General features: G+C 32.8%; 1 protein-coding gene and 1 non-coding gene across 2 annotated transcripts in view; one reads left to right on the top strand and one right to left on the bottom strand.

Annotated features, from left to right (window-relative positions):
- The window catches only part of SLC30A7 (solute carrier family 30 member 7), a 93,492-nt gene that overhangs the window by 55,003 nt on the left and 21,421 nt on the right, over window positions 1-17,068 (bottom strand). The window contains exons 6-8 of the mRNA XM_043875974.1: window positions 10,097-10,240; window positions 5,390-5,440; window positions 2,163-2,298 (exon numbers count right to left, since the gene is read on the bottom strand). Coding sequence (XP_043731909.1) covers window positions 2,163-2,298; window positions 5,390-5,440; window positions 10,097-10,240 — 331 coding nt within the window. The remainder of the gene's footprint in view (window positions 1-2,162; window positions 2,299-5,389; window positions 5,441-10,096; window positions 10,241-17,068) is intronic.
- Window positions 2,892-2,998, top strand: LOC122678420. Its single transcript, XR_006336095.1, has one exon. It is a non-coding gene; the product is annotated as a U6 spliceosomal RNA (small nuclear RNA).

Genomic DNA, 17,068 nt, shown 5'->3' on the forward strand with positions numbered 1-17,068 from the left:
AACTACTTGATATTGGTTTATTGATTAATTTGTGTCTCTCTCTTCTGCTATAATGTAAGATCAAAACAGTATCTTGTCCTTTCACTACCCTGGTAAGAGGTACTTACTTAATAAATATTTGCTGAAAATAATTTGTATAGCTTAAAACGTATTATATTTCAACAACAACAAAAAAAGGTTTTCTTGTCTTGTGTGTGTTTATTTATTTATTTGTTCATATTTCTGGTGGAACAACTGAATGGGATTAGAACTAAGTAAGAATTACCCATTTAGGATTAGAGAAAGTCATTCTCTGAGACTGAGAACAACACAAATTTATTTTGATTCAAATAAAAAAATGTATCAAGTTTTACCTGGCAAAGTTAGGTGCTGACTTTACAACCATGAACACACAGTTTGCCCTCATGGAGCTTAAAGGAGAAGATAAGACAGGCTCTAAGTAAATGCTGCAAGAGGAGTAGCATGTGGTGCTACAGCTTTACCTAACCCCTCCTGGGATGCAGGGAATCAAGAAAGGCTTCTTCAAGGAAGTGCCATTTAACCTGAAAGATCTATGCATTTGTGAGGGTGAATGGAAAGTGAGAAGGGCACTCAATATAAGGTCAGTTTATTTTGCAGAGAGGAAAGATGAGAAAGCCCCAGAATCCAGAGAGCTCGTAACATGTTTCCAGGAAACTGACAGTTACTTACTGTGGCTGGAGAACAGATATAAATTGAGGCAGAGTGAGAGAAAGACTAAAGAGATAAATGAATCCCAACTTCAAGGCCTACTAAGGAATCAGACTATCCTGAGGGCAAGAAAGCCAAGGAAAGAGTCAAAGCAAGATAATTTTTCCATGTACCTTAATCTTTATTAAAGAAAGATCACTTTGGACACGGTGTAGAAAATAAATTAGAAGGAGACAGATAGGCCAACCTCTTCCAAGCAACATAGGATAGAATTAGGATATAAAATTGGAGACAAAGAAAAGTTGAGATTAAGATCCAACTCTAAGAAGTATTAGAAGCAACCAAGAATTATAACACAAAATAAAATGAACACTGAACATGTAAATAAAGAGGAATAGATGTGAGAAACCAAATCTATCAGAAGCTAAGTTTCATAGAATATGTGATATCTAAGCTGAAGAACTTTCAAGAAAGTATAGTAAAATTGCCAAAGATGAAGAAAAGAGATTCAAACTTTATACAAGATTTTTACACAGCAGAGATGCTTCCTAGTACAAATAATTTAAATAAAATTTAAAAATAAGCTGCATGTTTAAAATGTATATCCTATCTTTTATGAAAAAACTTAAAAATCTCCATTTATGACTAAGTTATAAGATTATAATTTCATTGTAATTTTTAAGTCTATTCTATTCAACTACAAGCTATAAAAACCATCATAGTCTACCCGCTAACAGGTCTTTGTTATCATTACAAGGACAGCTTTACTAACAGTAAAATCATATGGATAAACTAGACAAAATCAGTCCAATCAAGACATATCTATACAAATAAGACTGGGAAATAAAGGCACAACTGTTTCATTTTTCTGATAAAAATTAAAATAATAAATTGACATAAATTTAAAAGACAGTAACTATCCTCTAATTCAGACAAGACTTATTGAGAATTTATACACAATCACACTTTTACATAAACATTGGTACCATGACAGGCAATAGAGAGCCAAAGAGCTAAAAGACAGATCCTTCCTCAAGAATTTATAATCTCGATAGAGAGAGGACATAAATATACTTCAGTAAGCATTTTTACAAGACTTCTACAACAATAATGTGAATTTATAAATTAAAGCTAGTTCTAGAAGAGATTTTAGTATTCTTTTACACTTGATAGTACAAAATGCAGATGTCAAAGGAATAATATTCTAACATTAATACATTTTATATTTCTAATGTTCTACTCTACAAATACAGTGCTGGATTAAAGAAAATTACTACTGATTTGATTTACAGAAGATCAATCACTAAATACAAAAAAGAAATATCAAACTTGAGGTAACACAAAAAAAAGTAAGATGAAAAGAGAAACAATCTATGTAGAAATCTGTTGAAGACCAAAAAACCCCCAACATAATAATAATTTAGATCTGTAATTTAAGTAAGATATTTATCACCTCTCATTTTAATATCTGAAAGTAACATACCAACACTTACCTTATAACTATGAGCATGGCTATCAGGATTGAACAAATAGGATCTGCTATCATCAGACCAAAATTCTGCATCATGATGGCAGAGGCAATTACACCAATACTCCCAAGTGTATCTGCTAGAATGTGTAAAAATACACCTAGAAATAAAGCATAATAAGAATCAAAATCACATTTTCTGTTCAACTAAAAATGTAAATTTTTCTTAAAACTATATTCTTGGTTTTATATATTAAAAAACTAAATACCAATTTGTAAATCAGTATGAATGCTGATTCACTGTTTAGTAAAGAAGTAACAGTACCTCTGGGAATTAAAATAATCTTTCTTTTTAAAAAACAGGAGGAGTTAAAATATTTGACTTGTAAGTTATACTTGCTCTTCATGATCCTTAATATTTTGCTATAATATAAATGAAGAAGTGAAGAAATACTTGATTAAAAAAAAAAATTTTGTGCACATTCATTTATGGTTGAGTCCAGAAGTTAACTTAATAATTTGTTAGGAGAAAATTGCATTAGGCTGAAAGTATCAAAGAAAACACTGTTTATAACTACAAACATATGTACACACAGAGCCCTCTGCTGGTAATTAAAATTATTACCTTTTGAGACTAAGATTTTCCTATGGACCATAACTCTACTAATAAGCTGGTAAACTAATTATCCTGAAGGTATTGTTAACTAAAGTTACATACTAAACTCAAACCTGATATGAAAGAAAGTAACAGTCTGTGCTCGCTTCGGCAGCACATATACTAAAATTGGAACGATACAGAGAAGATTAGCATGGCCCCTGCGCAAGGATGACACGCAAATTCGTGAAGCGTTCCATATTTTTTAAAAAAAAAGAAAAAAAAAAAAAAAAAGAGAAAGTAACAGTCTGAATATTTTAAAGAAGATATAAATATATTTTTAACTTTTAACAATTAACTATTACACTGAAAGTGAAAGTGATGATTGCTCAGTCATGTCCAGCACTTTGCGACCCTGTAGACTGTAGCCCGCCAGGCTCCTGTCTGTGGGATTCTCCAGGCAAGAATACTGGAGTGGGTTGCCATTCCCTTCTCCAAAAATATTACAATGGTAAGATACTAATACTCTTAACTGCCCACGAACCTATATGTATGAACATTTAATAACTGATATTTGACAGGAAAACAATTTAAAAAGTCAAAATATTCAGTTTAGTATACATTATTTAAGAAAATTTTAACTAGTGAACAATTAAATAGATTAACAAGTCTTGGGATCACTTTAAGTTTTAAAAATAAAACTTAAGGAATACACATGGAAGTGGATGAGGGTCCCTAACCTGCAAAACTCTGAAGTGATATGATAAAGACTTTAAATCTTTATATATTCTTTAATCAATGTTCTGGTAGGATCCGAATTGAAAACAGCTCTAACCACTGAAAGGAGAAAGAAAAGAATGCTTTGCTCTTGATTTTCCTTTAATTGGCAAGTCCCTGGCTACATCTTATTTGCTAACCTAAAAACCAGTTTTACTAGCAAATGTCCTTAACTAAATATGTCCTTCTTACTTTCCAGTAACGTTTTCAAGAAGAAAGTTACTAAAGAAAGAAATCTAAACTAATATGTTTAACTCATACAAAAGCCAGAAGTCATACTGAAAATGCAGCAAATAACTGAAAAATTCAGTAAACTTGGTTTTCACCCGTGAGTATCTATGTGGAAAAGTGTTTGAATCTGGCAGTTATCCTATGGGCTGCTTCAGCCACCATTAATGGACACTCAGAAAATATCAGTTCATTTTTACAACAGCTTATATAAAAGATAATTAATTAGGAAGGCAAATCTGACCTCCCTTTTCTCAGTTTGTGATGATTTCCATAACTAAAACTTAACTCATTATCAAGACTAAATGTATAGTATTACATATGCATGATTATAAGTTATTTCAACAAATGCTGCCCTAAAACAATTCTTTATATTTCACAAAAGGAAAACTGGTGACTAGAAGGCACATTTAAGCCCCCTAAAATGAACTCTTCAGGATGAAGGAATATAGTCCCAGGGAAAAGATAAAAAGCAAGAGCTATATCAAAAAAATAGTGGAGAAAATAAAAATAAGCATAGTAGAAATAGGATCACAAGCCAGTGAGAAAGTCCAATTGTGGTCAAAAGTTAACAAAGAGGACCTCCCTGGTGGTCCAGTGGTTAAGAAACTGCCTTTCAATGCAGAGGATGTGGGCTTGATCCCCGGTCTGGAACTAAGTTCCCACATGCCTCAGGGCAACTAAGCCCACACACCTCAACTAGAGAAGCCCGAGTGCCTCAAGAAAAGACCCTGCATGCCACAACTAAGACCCGATGCAGCCAAAAATAAATAAATAAATATTTTTAAAAATTAATAAAGGCAGGAAGATGGGCAGCTGGAAATTAGGAACTTTGACAATGAAACCTATATAGAAATCCAGAGCCAAAGATCAGTTCACATCCCAAAAAAGAAACTGCCATTGTTCGTGGACAAGACAGATCTTCTCTAGCTTGTAAAATTTTGTAATGTATCATTTTACATAACCTGTAAGCTCCTGTTTACGTTTAACCATTTGATGCTTACGTATATGCAAAAGATCTCTCTTTGCATCACATTTTTTGAAAATATGACATTACTTTTAAGAGCAGTTTTAGGTTCACAGCAAAATAAGTGGCAGATAACAGAGATTTCACTTATATCCACTGTTCCAACTCAGGCACAGTCCCTCTCATTATCAACATCCCCCACCAGAATAGTGCATTTGTTAAAAATGACATATCATTATGACCCAAAGTTCATAGTTCATATTTGGATTCACTCTTGGTGTTACACATTTTTTGAATTTGGATGCATTACATTTTTAGCACTCAATTTTCCTACAACATAAATTCATACTGAATATTATTTTTAGAAAAATTATTTAACAGTTCTACAAAGGCAAACATACTATTATGGTGTTACTAGAGTCAATGGCATGAGTATATATATTTAAGCAGTCTAGTTTCTGAATATTTTAATCTTCTTATTAAATGTTAAGAAAATAGCTCGGTGACAGTTAAAAGAACATCTGCTAACATACCTAATAGTACATATTAAAAAATCAATTAGGAAGGCTAACATTTTAAACACAAATACTATGTTATACATTTTTCTTAAAGGAAAACGACAGCTAGCTCAAAACTATGAAGTCAGTTGCATAAAACTGAGAAATATACAAATAGCTTGCCATACCTTGTAAAATCTGTCTACTGGGTCCTGTTGTTTCTTTTAAGGAGGGGCCATCTGTAGAGAGTTAAGTTAAATTATTTTAAAACATGTCTTCAATTCCTGATTCAATTTTTGCAATTCAGAGTACTTTTCATTCAAATGTATCGTGAAGGATGCATGATTACATAGCCACATCAGACCTACAAAATTATTTTTAAAATTTAATATGGTAATTAAATGAAGATAGACATAGGAAATTTCAAAATGCATCAATAGTACAGAGTATTTAGGAAATTATTATGTTAGGCAATTTGGTTAAAAAAACCCAGTAAATTAAAAACATTATGAATTTTCTAATATCCATAGCATACTTTACAGAGTTTGCTACATCAATTTTACAGTTGGAAAATTCAGAAAAAACAAAACTACCCTTTGATATTATAAGAAGACCAAGAAATGAAACCAGGACATTTTCCAGGAAAACTGGACTATGGCAAACAGTTTCCCAATAGCTTCTAGATGAATGGGGTAAGATTTTTATACAGAAGAGATAAAAATACTTTTTCATTTTGCCTTTTTGATGAAGAAATAACAAATATACTGCAATTTTTATACTAAATAGTTGGAAGATCACTAATCAACATTAATGTCGAAGCAAAAATACAGGTAACAATGTAAATGATCAGCAGTATTTGTCACAAGGGAGCATCAGGACGACTGATGCGCTTTCTGATTAAGACTAACAGAGTCCTAGTTCTTGGCCCACAGTAACAAAGAGTGGACCTACCCTTGTTTATTACAGCTTTGATGGAACAATGTGACAATGCCAGAAGAATTATAAAAGCATAAGGTTATGCAATGATTTTGGTCTAAATATGGTACTGCTGCATGGGGAGAAAAATGTAGTCATCTTAAAAATCCTGAGAGCTGAAAGTGTAACTGTTCTAAAAATCAGTCTCCTGTTCAGGGCATGAGATTTCTGTCTATACATAGTTAGTCCAGATAAAGACAGTCATTTTTTTTTCTTTTCTATTATGGTTTATTATAAGATATTCCTGTGCCATACAGTAGGACCTCATTTATTTTATATATAGTAGTTTGTATCTGCTAATCCCATATTTTAGATTTATCATACAAGTGATAAATACCATATTGTATTTATCATCCTCTTTCTGACTTAATTATGACAATCCCTAAATCCATTCACGTTGCTGCAAATGGCATCATTTCATTCTCTCTTATGGCTGAATAGTATTCCATTGTGCATATATACCATATCTTTTTTATTTATTCATCTACTGATAGACATTTAGGTTGCTTGCATGTCTTGGCTATTGTAAATACTGCTGCTGTGAACGCTGGGGTGCATCTTTTTGAATTAGTTATACTCCGGGAGATGATAAGGGACAGGGAGGCCTAGCATGCTGCAGTCCATGGGGTCAGAGTCGGACACAACTGCAGGACTGAACAACAACATTCTCCAGATATATGCCCAAGAGTGGGACTGCTAGATCATATGGCAACTCTATTTTTAGTTTTTCAAGGAACCTCCATACTATTTGCCACAGTGGCTGCACCAATTCACATTCCTGCCAGCAATGTAGGAGGGTTCCCTTTTCTCCACATCCTCTTTAGCATTTGTTATTTGTATACTTTTTCATGATGATCATTCTGACTGGTGTTAGGTGGTACCTCGTTGTAGTTTTGACTTGCATTTCTCTAATAATTAGAGATGTTAAGCATCTTTTCATGTGCTTATTAGCCATCTGTATATCTTCTTTGGAGAAATGTCTATTTAGACCTTTTGTCTATTTTTTGACTGGGTTGTTTGTTTCTATGTTATTAAGTCGTATGAGCTGTCTGTATTTTGGAAATTGAGCCCTTTTTGGTAGCATCATTTTCAAATATTTTCTTCCAGTCAGTAGGTTGTCTTTTCAGTTTGTTTATGGTCTCCTTTGCTGTGCAAAAGCTTGTAAGTTTGATTAGGTCCCATTTGTTTATTTTTGTCTTTATTTCTATTGCCCTGGGAGTCTGACCTAAGAAAAACTGGTACGATTTATGTCAGAGAATGCTTTGCCTGTGTTCTCTTCTAGGAGTTTTGTGGTGTCATGTCCTATACTTAAGTCTTTAAGCCACTTTGAGTTTAGTTTTATGTTGGAGTGACAGTGTCATCTAACTCACTGATCTACATGAAGCTGTCCAGTTTTCCCAGTATCAGTCGCTGAAGAGATTCGACAGTCATTTTTGACATAATTATTTTAAAACGTATATTCAGTTACACTAATATAACAGTTATATAAAATAACTCCCACCTATGTAAAATCTGACAATCCTTTTGGATATAAAATTTGTTTTCTGTGGCAGATATTGGCTACCTCCTTACTAGACCCATTTCTTCTTCCTCTCTGATAAACAACTTAACTAGATTTCCCAGGCTCCCTGAGTTAGGGATCACTTGAGTTAGGTGGTGTATGTGACTGAGTCGTAAACAAAGAAAATACAAGATGTAAATTATTTCCAGGCTCAGTTCATAAGATCTTCTATACATGATCTTCTATATACTCTATCTCCAGCTAGATGCAGATAATCCACTGGTGGAATCCAAGGGTTACCTAAAGATGGGAAGAGCCTGGATTCCTGAATGGCCATGAGGAACAAAGCCCCTACCCTCTACCTAATCAATCCAAGACATAAACTTTTGCTGTTTAAGTCACTAAGATAGGTGCACTTAAACAAAAAACCTGTGACACTTCACTCACAGTGCAGCATTCCAATAAATACAAAGTTCACAGAACTGCACAGTGAGACTATAATGGTTCTCACAGGCAAAATGGAATAATGGCCCTATTACTTTTGCATTCTCAGACTGGCTTATAAAATACTGAAGGTAGAATAATAGTTAACAGCAGATTTTGAAGTCAAGATTCCCTGTTTGAGGCCTGGCATTTCTATTTACTAGTTACTAGAATTTCTTTGTGTCTTAGTCATTTCCACATCTTTTCTTTTCCCAAAGAAAGGCTACTTTTCAACTATCTGAAAGCTTATCACAGTGTATTCCCCAGAGTATTAGAAAGATTCTAGGACAACAAACAAGGGGTCAATGGTAAGTGTTGGTGGGAGTGACTCTAAAGATTGGCTGGCAAATCTTTTTATAAGTAGCACAGTTTCTAATTCTTTGCTTTTAATAAAAAGCAGAGATTAGCTAATAAAACTACCAATTAATAGATCATCAAAAATATTTGATGAAACCTATATAACTGTTGGAATGTAATTCTGAAGGTAATCAAAGAATTGACAGAAACTGCTGTAACAGAATTCCTTCGATTTAAGGTTTCTTAGAACTTACATTATAAAGATGGAAAACAGGAACAGGATTGATATCAAAACCTGTTTTATGCTAATAAGTTATTTATCCATAAACTAATTGAGAAAAAGAGTTTCAATCATCTCATTAAGATACGTATTTCAAATACAATGCTGTTTTTTAATGATTACATATATATCAAAAATCAAAACATAATTATTTTAATTGACTTTATACTAGTAAAAGCTATAATAATTCCATTTGAAATGTTTAAATGCTGTCTTAAGTTCCTAAAAGATAAAAGATTTTAATTAATATATCTTTTATATTGCCAAGAAATATAACAGATGACCAATTAAAGCCTTAACACAAGTATACTCCACTTTATAAAATTCTAGAAAGGAAGTGGAATAGAAATAAAAATTCAAGGAGAAAGGATGTTATAAAATTAACAATTGTTTAAATATTTTTAAAAGTGATGGTGGGTCTCAAATAACTAAGTTATTTAGAGTCCACTGACTATGTTCAATAAAGTAATACATAAGTTTCATTCTAAAATAAAAGTATCACATTATATTCTCTGCAATTAAACAATAAATTTTTTTTTAGAAATCATCTTAAGAATGTGAATATACAGTTTTTATCAAAATTATTTTGTGATGCATGTGAGCAAAGAGCTTAGAAAAGCAAGGTGTTAAAGCGGACCAGTGTAATAAATAGTTACAAAAGTATAGCAAATATTAGAGACTGAAAATATTAGGGGCTTAGTACTCAATCCCTAAAGCCCACTTCATCTTTTCAGATTGAAAGCTTTAGGATTCTATCTTTCTGGCAAGTACAGACAATCTTTAAGCATATAACTTATTTAAAGATTAATCAAACTGTATCACCCAAGCAGCTTCTATTAATATTCTAAAATTTTGTGAATAAACTAAACATAATTTTAAAATAAAATGTTAAGTAAGTTGATAAATACCTTATAACTTAGTATCCAATACTATATAAGTTAACATATAAAGACTTCTAAGGGAACTGGAGATAAATATCCGGTGATATCTGTTAAAATTACAATAAAAATGTGGAAAATTGAAAACTATTATATTTCTATAAGCCTAGATATGGCACAAAAGGCCTTATCATAATTTAAAAAAAAAAAAAAAACTGCTGAAATGCAATAGCTCCCCATTCACTGACACTCATTTAAAATAGTGGCATTTTATTATGATAAACTCACACATTCACTGCCTTATGCCAAGTTAATTTCATTTTATACTGAAAATAAACTAGTCTTAGAAACCATTTAGTCCAATTTATTAGAAAGGAACTTGACTGCAATATTTTTAACAGATTATTTCAACTTGAAAAATTAATCTATGCCCTTTCTGTTTAAGAAACTGTCCATTTGAAAGTATTTTGGCTGTACTCACCATGAGAGTGAAAGTGTCCATGTCCATGAGCATGATCATGGCTATGTGCAGCACCATGTTTCAATTCATGACTGTGGCAGTGGTCTGCATGGCCATGCGTCTGATCCAGAGCACCATTAAAGAGAGAATGGCTGTGTCCATGGCCTGAAAACAAAGTGTGTAAGAACAAAAGGTATGTAAAAATGTATTACTTAATGGTTACAATAATTCTGACATTAGTGAAAAGAATTAGCGCTAAAACCAGATTCAGTTCAATAAACATTTATTTGTAGAAAGTTCTAAAATGACGATGCTCAGTCGCTCAGTTGTGTCCAACTCTTTGTGACCCCATGGACTGTAGTCTGCGGGGCTCCTCTGTCCATGGGATTTTCCAGGCAAGAACACTGGAGTGGGTTGCCATTTCCTATTCCAGGGGATCTTCCTGACCCAGGGATCAAACCCATGTCTCTGACATCTCCTGCATTGGCAGGCGGATTCTTCACCACTGGGCCATCTAGAAAGCCCCACAGATTCATTAAAACAATACTGAGTTCTTAGTATAGAGTTCAGGAAGGAAATAAAAGCACAGTAAGAAGTGGCAGACTCTACTGGTGATAAAAATAAGTGAGAAGTACACAGAGGGATTTAAAGAGATTAGATAATGTTGCTCATTCATTCAGAAACCCACTGAAAAAATAAATAAAAAAAAAAAAAAAGAAGTACTTAGTTGGAACACATTATGTTACAGTACCATCCCAGGCACTGGGGATAAAACAGTGAACAAGGACAAAAATCTTGGCCAAAACTTCGCCCAGTACTATCATACATATAATACTAACAAAATAATATATGCATATGGTTTGCATTAAGGCAGAGGCAGGGAAACGGCTGTATTTGGTAAAAGGACCAGTAAAATTAAAGCAGGTAGAATCCTTAGAGGAAAAAAGGCACAAAATAATGGGGAATCATTTCTCCATAGCAGACCTAAGAACTACCTCACCATCATAGAAACATCTTCTACAAACTATTTCCAAGTATAGAAAATGACTGGATGCTACCTAATTCAAAAATATCACTTATTTACAAAAATCCTAAATACCCTAAAATCAAACTTAGCAGTGCATTATATGAAAAATTATGAATAGGGAGATCAACTTCCAGAATGGTAGACAGAGGTTGTTGGCAAGCTAGCTCTCCTAAAACAACAAAAATATGGGAAACACAACTAAAAACTTTCAAAAGTCTGATAATTAACCAAAACCACAAAAGGAACTGAAAATCATCTACCCAAGAAGCTACCAAATCTCAGTAAGACAGCAGAGTCTTGATGTTTTAACTTGGGGTTAGTTCCATTCCACTTCCTGCCTAAGCTCAACTGAAATTAGCCAAAAGTCAGCAGCTTTGCAGACACTGAAGAGATCGGATTTCTTCTGAGGCTCTGTTAAAAGCAACATGTGCAGGTCACACTCAATATTTTGCCTAAACTTGGCAGTTCCCTGGAAAAAAATCTTTATTCTCAACATGGTAACTATCAGATTCAGAGCTCAGCTTCAAGAATTCAATGGACATACATTGCAGGACATGAATCAATACAAGGAAGTCATGCAATAGGATAAATAACTATAATAGTATCAGGAACAACAAACTTTGAGAGGAGAGGGTGAATTAATCTGATACCAATGTCATTTTGGAGAAGGGGACAACAGAGGATGAGATAGTTGGATGGCATCACTGACTCAATGGATATGAGTTTGAGTAAACTCCAGGAGTTGGTGATGGACAGGGAGGCCTGGCATGCTGCAGTCCACAGGGTCACAAAGAGTTGGACACAACTAAGTGACTGAACTGATATTGAATGTCACTTTATTATTAAAGGTCCAGTATTCAATAAACAATTAGTAAGATATTCAAAGAAAGAGAAAAATATGCCATATACATAGGAGAAAAACCAGCCAACAGAAAATGTTCCTGAAGGGGACTCAGATTTTTGACTTTATAGACAAAAACTTTGACCAGCTACTACAAACATGGTCAAAGAAGGAAATCACGTCTAAAGAATCAAAGTACAATAATGATTACTCATCAAGTAGAGAATATTAATAAAGAGATAGAAGTTATAATAAAGAACCAAACAGAAACTCTGGAATTAAAAAAACATATAACTGAAATAAAACATCCACTTTACAAGGGCTCAACCACAGTTTTGGGCTGCAATAACAGTAACCTTGAAGATAGATCAATAGAGATTATATACTCTGAAAAACAGGTGGAAAAAAGAAAATCAAGAAAAAGGAATCTTAAGAGACCTATGAAAACATCAAGTCTACCAAATTAATTATAAATAAAGTCCCAAAGAGAAAAGAGGGAGCAAAAGAAATATAAAAAATACTTGAAGAAATAATAGATGGAAACTCCCCAAATTTGACAAAAAATATTATCTACACATTCAAGAAGTTCAGGAAACTTCAAGTAGAATAAACTCAAACAGAACCATATCTAAAGACATCATAGTCAAATCAATGAACATCAAAGAGAAATCTTGAAAATTGTATAGCAAGATAAAAAGGACTTATGTACAAGAGATCTTGAGTAAGATTATATGCTGACTTCACAACAAAAGTCAGGGAGGTCAAAAGACAATGGGATAACAAATTTAAAATAGAAGAAGACTCAATCAAGAATTCTAAATTCAACTAAAGTCTCCTTTAAACATAAAGGAACAATCAGACACTTCCACATAAACAAAAGTATTTCCTACAAATGAAATGAAATGACACTAAATAGTAATTTAAATCCACATAAAGAAATAAAGAGCACCAGGTTAACAGTAATCTTGCAAGAGAAGACAAATGTATTTTTTAATTTGCAACTTGTTTCTTCTCCCATATGTTTTAGAAGACAATTGCATAAAGCAATAATTACAAAACTGTACTGATGGGCTTATAACATAAAAACATGTAATTTGTCTGACAACAGTAGTATAAATAAGGGAGCTGGGGAACAGAGGTATATCTGAGCAAAGTTTTTGTATATTATTAAATTACTATTAATCTGAATTATTAAATTATTATTAATCTGTTTTAAACTAAGATGATGTTTATAATCCCCAGGGCAACAATTAAGAAAAGAACTAAAATAATATACAGTAAAAGAAACAAGAGAATTAAAAAGGTATACTAGAAAATATCTATTTAATTTAAAAGACAAAAATCAAGGATCAGAGTAACAAAAAGGACAAAAGATTCAGACAACAAATATCAAAATGGCAGATGTAAATTCTACCATAGTAGTAATTAAATGAAATGTAAATTTTTTGAAACCTCTAGTCAAAAGTCAGAGACTGTAAAAAATGGACTAAAAACAATGATTCAGCTATATTCTGTCTATAAGGGGCAAACTGTAGATTCAAAGACATAAATAAGTTGCAAGTAAAATGACAGAAAAATATACCAATGCCATGCAAGCAGTTAAAAAAGACAGAGACAGAGAGAGTCAGAGTGGCTATCATAATACTATAAGCCAGAAATTACTGTGAGAAAAAAAGAACATGTTATTAGCAAATTCTATGCCTCAGGAAGATATCCATGACTATAGAAATAAATGAACTGAACAACACAGCTCCAAAATACATGAAGCAAAAACTAAAAAAATTAACTGGAAAACTTACAATATTACTTGAAGACTTCAATACCCTACTTTCAATAATGGATAGACAAGTAGGTGGAAGATCACAAAGCAAAAGAAGACTGAACAACTATGAACAAACTATACCCAACAGACAGCTATAGAATATCCCACCCAACAACAGCAGAATACACATTCTTCTCACATGCACATGGAAGAATCTCTAGAATAGACAAATGCTAGGTCATTAAAATAAGAAACAAGACTCAACAAACATTTTTAAAACTTGAAATAATAACAGGTATGTCATCTTATCCCAGTGGAATTAAATCAGAAACCAAAAACTGAAGAAAATTAGGGAAATTCACAAATATGAGAAAATCAAAAAGGATACCACTAAATAACTAATGGGTCAAAGAAGAAATCACAAGGAAAATTTAAAAATACTTTGAGATAAACAAAACTGAAAACATGACATATCCAAACTTATAGCAATGCTTAGACAAATATGTATAGCTATTAAGCCTCTGCTAAAAGGGAAAAAAAAAAATTCAAATCAATAATCTAATCTTCCACCTTAAAATATTAGAAAAAGAAAAAAACTAAATCCAAAAGCAAGGAAAAGAGTGTATAATAAACATTACAGCAGAAATAAAATGAAATAAAGATAAGAAAAGCAATAGAGAAAAACCAAAAGGAAAAAATAATTAGACTGACCACGAAAAAGAAAAAAAAGGTAAAAATTACTAAAACCACTGCTGACTTTGAGAAAAAGAAAAGACATACTTTTTAATACATATCTAAAATAATTAATAAGTCATTTATATGAAACAGACAAATTCCTAGAAACACACAAACTGCTGAAATGACTCATTAGGAAACAGAAATCAAATAGACCTATAACAAGCAAAAGAACTGAATTAGTAATTTTAAAACTGTCAACAATGAAACACTTGGTCTTCACAAGCAAATTCTGCCAAACATTTAGAAAGAATCAGTACTTCATTAGATATCCCTCAACTATGCCTCCCAAAAAAGAGAAGAGAAGGGAATGCTTTCCAACTCATTATACAAGGCCAGTGTTACCCTGATATCAGCACCAGCCAACGATACTAAAAGAAAACTGCAGACAAATATCCCTCAGGAATACCAACACAACAAGTGTGGAAAGCGTTAGTCGCTCAGTTTTGTCTGACTCTCTGTGATCCCATGGACCGCCAGGTTCCTGCCTCCATGGGATTTTCCAGGCAAGAAAACTGCAGTGGGTTGCCATTTCCTTCTCCAGGGGATATTCTCAACCCAGGAATCGAACCGAGGTCTCCTGCATTGCAGGCAGACTCTTTACCATCTGAACTACCAGGGAAATACAAAAGTATTCTATAAACACACAAGTCTTCAACAAAACACTAGCAAACCAAATCCAGTAATATGTCAAAAGGATTACAAACCATGGCCAAATGGGATTTATCCTAAGAATGCAAAGGTGGTTTAATATCTGAAAACCAAGCAATTTAATACACTATATGAATAGAATAAAAGAACCAAATGATTATCTTTAAAAATGAAGAAAAAAATCATTTAAAAAATCCAATACCCTTTCATGATGAAAACTGAACTAGGAATAAAAAGAAAACTTCCTCAATCTGATAAGGAGCATTTCTGAAAAATAGCTAACACAGCTAAAATCATATTTAATGATGAAATACTGAATGCTTTCACCCTAAAATCAGGAGAAAGAAAAGAATGTCCACTCTCACTACTTCTATTTAACTGTAGGATCTAGCCAGGTCATTTAGATTGTTTGATGCAAGGCTGCCACAAACCTCCAATCTGTAAAAAATGCAGAGTCTGCAAAGCTCAATAAAATAAGGTATGCTTGTATATAGAAACTTCTAAACACTCCACTAAAAGCCTGTTAGGATAATGAACTACTTCAACAATGTGGCAGGACACAATATCAATATACAAATATGAGCTATATTCCTATACTAGCAATGAGCAATCCAAATAAGAAACTAAGAAAACAATCCTACTTACAGTGGCAGCCAAAAAAAAACAAAAACCCTACTGGTAAAGTTAACAAAAGAAGTGTGACACAGTTACTCTAACAACTACCAAACACCGTTGTAAGAAACTAAAGAAGCTAAAAATAAATGGAAGGGCATCCCATGTTCATGGATCAGGAGACTTAAGATGTTAAGATGACAATAATTCCCAAACTGATCTAAAGATTCAATACAATTTCTATCAAAGCCCCAGCTGCCCTTTTTGGGCAGAAATTGACAAACTGATCCTAAAGTTTAAATGGAAATGCAAGAAGGGACCCAGGATAGCCAAAGTAACCTTAAAAAAGAATAAAGTTGGTCAATTCAAACGTTTTAATTTCAAAACATACCCAAAAGCGGCATTAATCAAAACTGCATAGTAATGGTATAAGGACAGACATACAGATTCACGAAATAGAATTGAGAGTCCAGAACTAAACTCTCAATTGATTATTGACAAGGGTGCCAAGACAATTCAATGGGGAAAAACAATCCTTTAAAAAAATTCTGTTCAGACAGCCACACATTTATATACAAGAAAATGATATTGGACTATACTTCATACCATATACAAAAATTGACATAAAATGGATCACAGACCTAAGTTTTAACTCTCAAATTAAAAGACGGTTTCTCATGAGAAAAATCTTAACATAATTACCAACTTTAAATTAACTAAAGCAGGAAAAAAAATGATTACTTCAATAGATGCAGGGAAAAAAAATATTCTTAACTTGGTAAAACAGTTTTATCAGAAACAGACCACAAACACCAGACTCATTGGTAAAACTTCAGTAGCATTTTTTAAATGCAGTGGTTCTGAACCTTTATTGCACATTAAAGTTGACTGGAGAGATTAAAAACATGCTGATGTTGGGGTCTCTTCCTCCAGAGATTCTGATGTAAATATTCTGGGATTAAATCAGGGCATCAGTGTTTCTTTAAAAGTTACCCAGGTGATTATACAGGTTGACACAATGATATAAGCTATAACTATTTCTAAACACTGTGATAGAGATTCTGGCTATGTAATTAAGACAAACAGGAAAAATAGTTTTCATTCTTAATAGGAAAAACTTTTCAAATACCTAAAAATGAACCAAAGTGACTAAGACAATTTAATAGAGGACTCAAAATTTAAGATGTTAATTCTCCAGAATTAATTATAAAGGCAATGCATTCCCAATCAAATCACAAAAAGATTTTTCATAAAACCTGACGAGGTGATTAAAAATACAAAATGAGCAAGACAGGCCCAAACAACTCTGGAAGGAAAAAAAAAAGAGAGAAAGATGAGACTAACCCTTCCAGATGTTAAAACATA

Source organism: Cervus elaphus, chromosome 20 (genome assembly GCF_910594005.1).
Source record: "Cervus elaphus chromosome 20, mCerEla1.1, whole genome shotgun sequence".
NCBI lineage: Eukaryota > Metazoa > Chordata > Mammalia > Artiodactyla > Cervidae > Cervus > Cervus elaphus.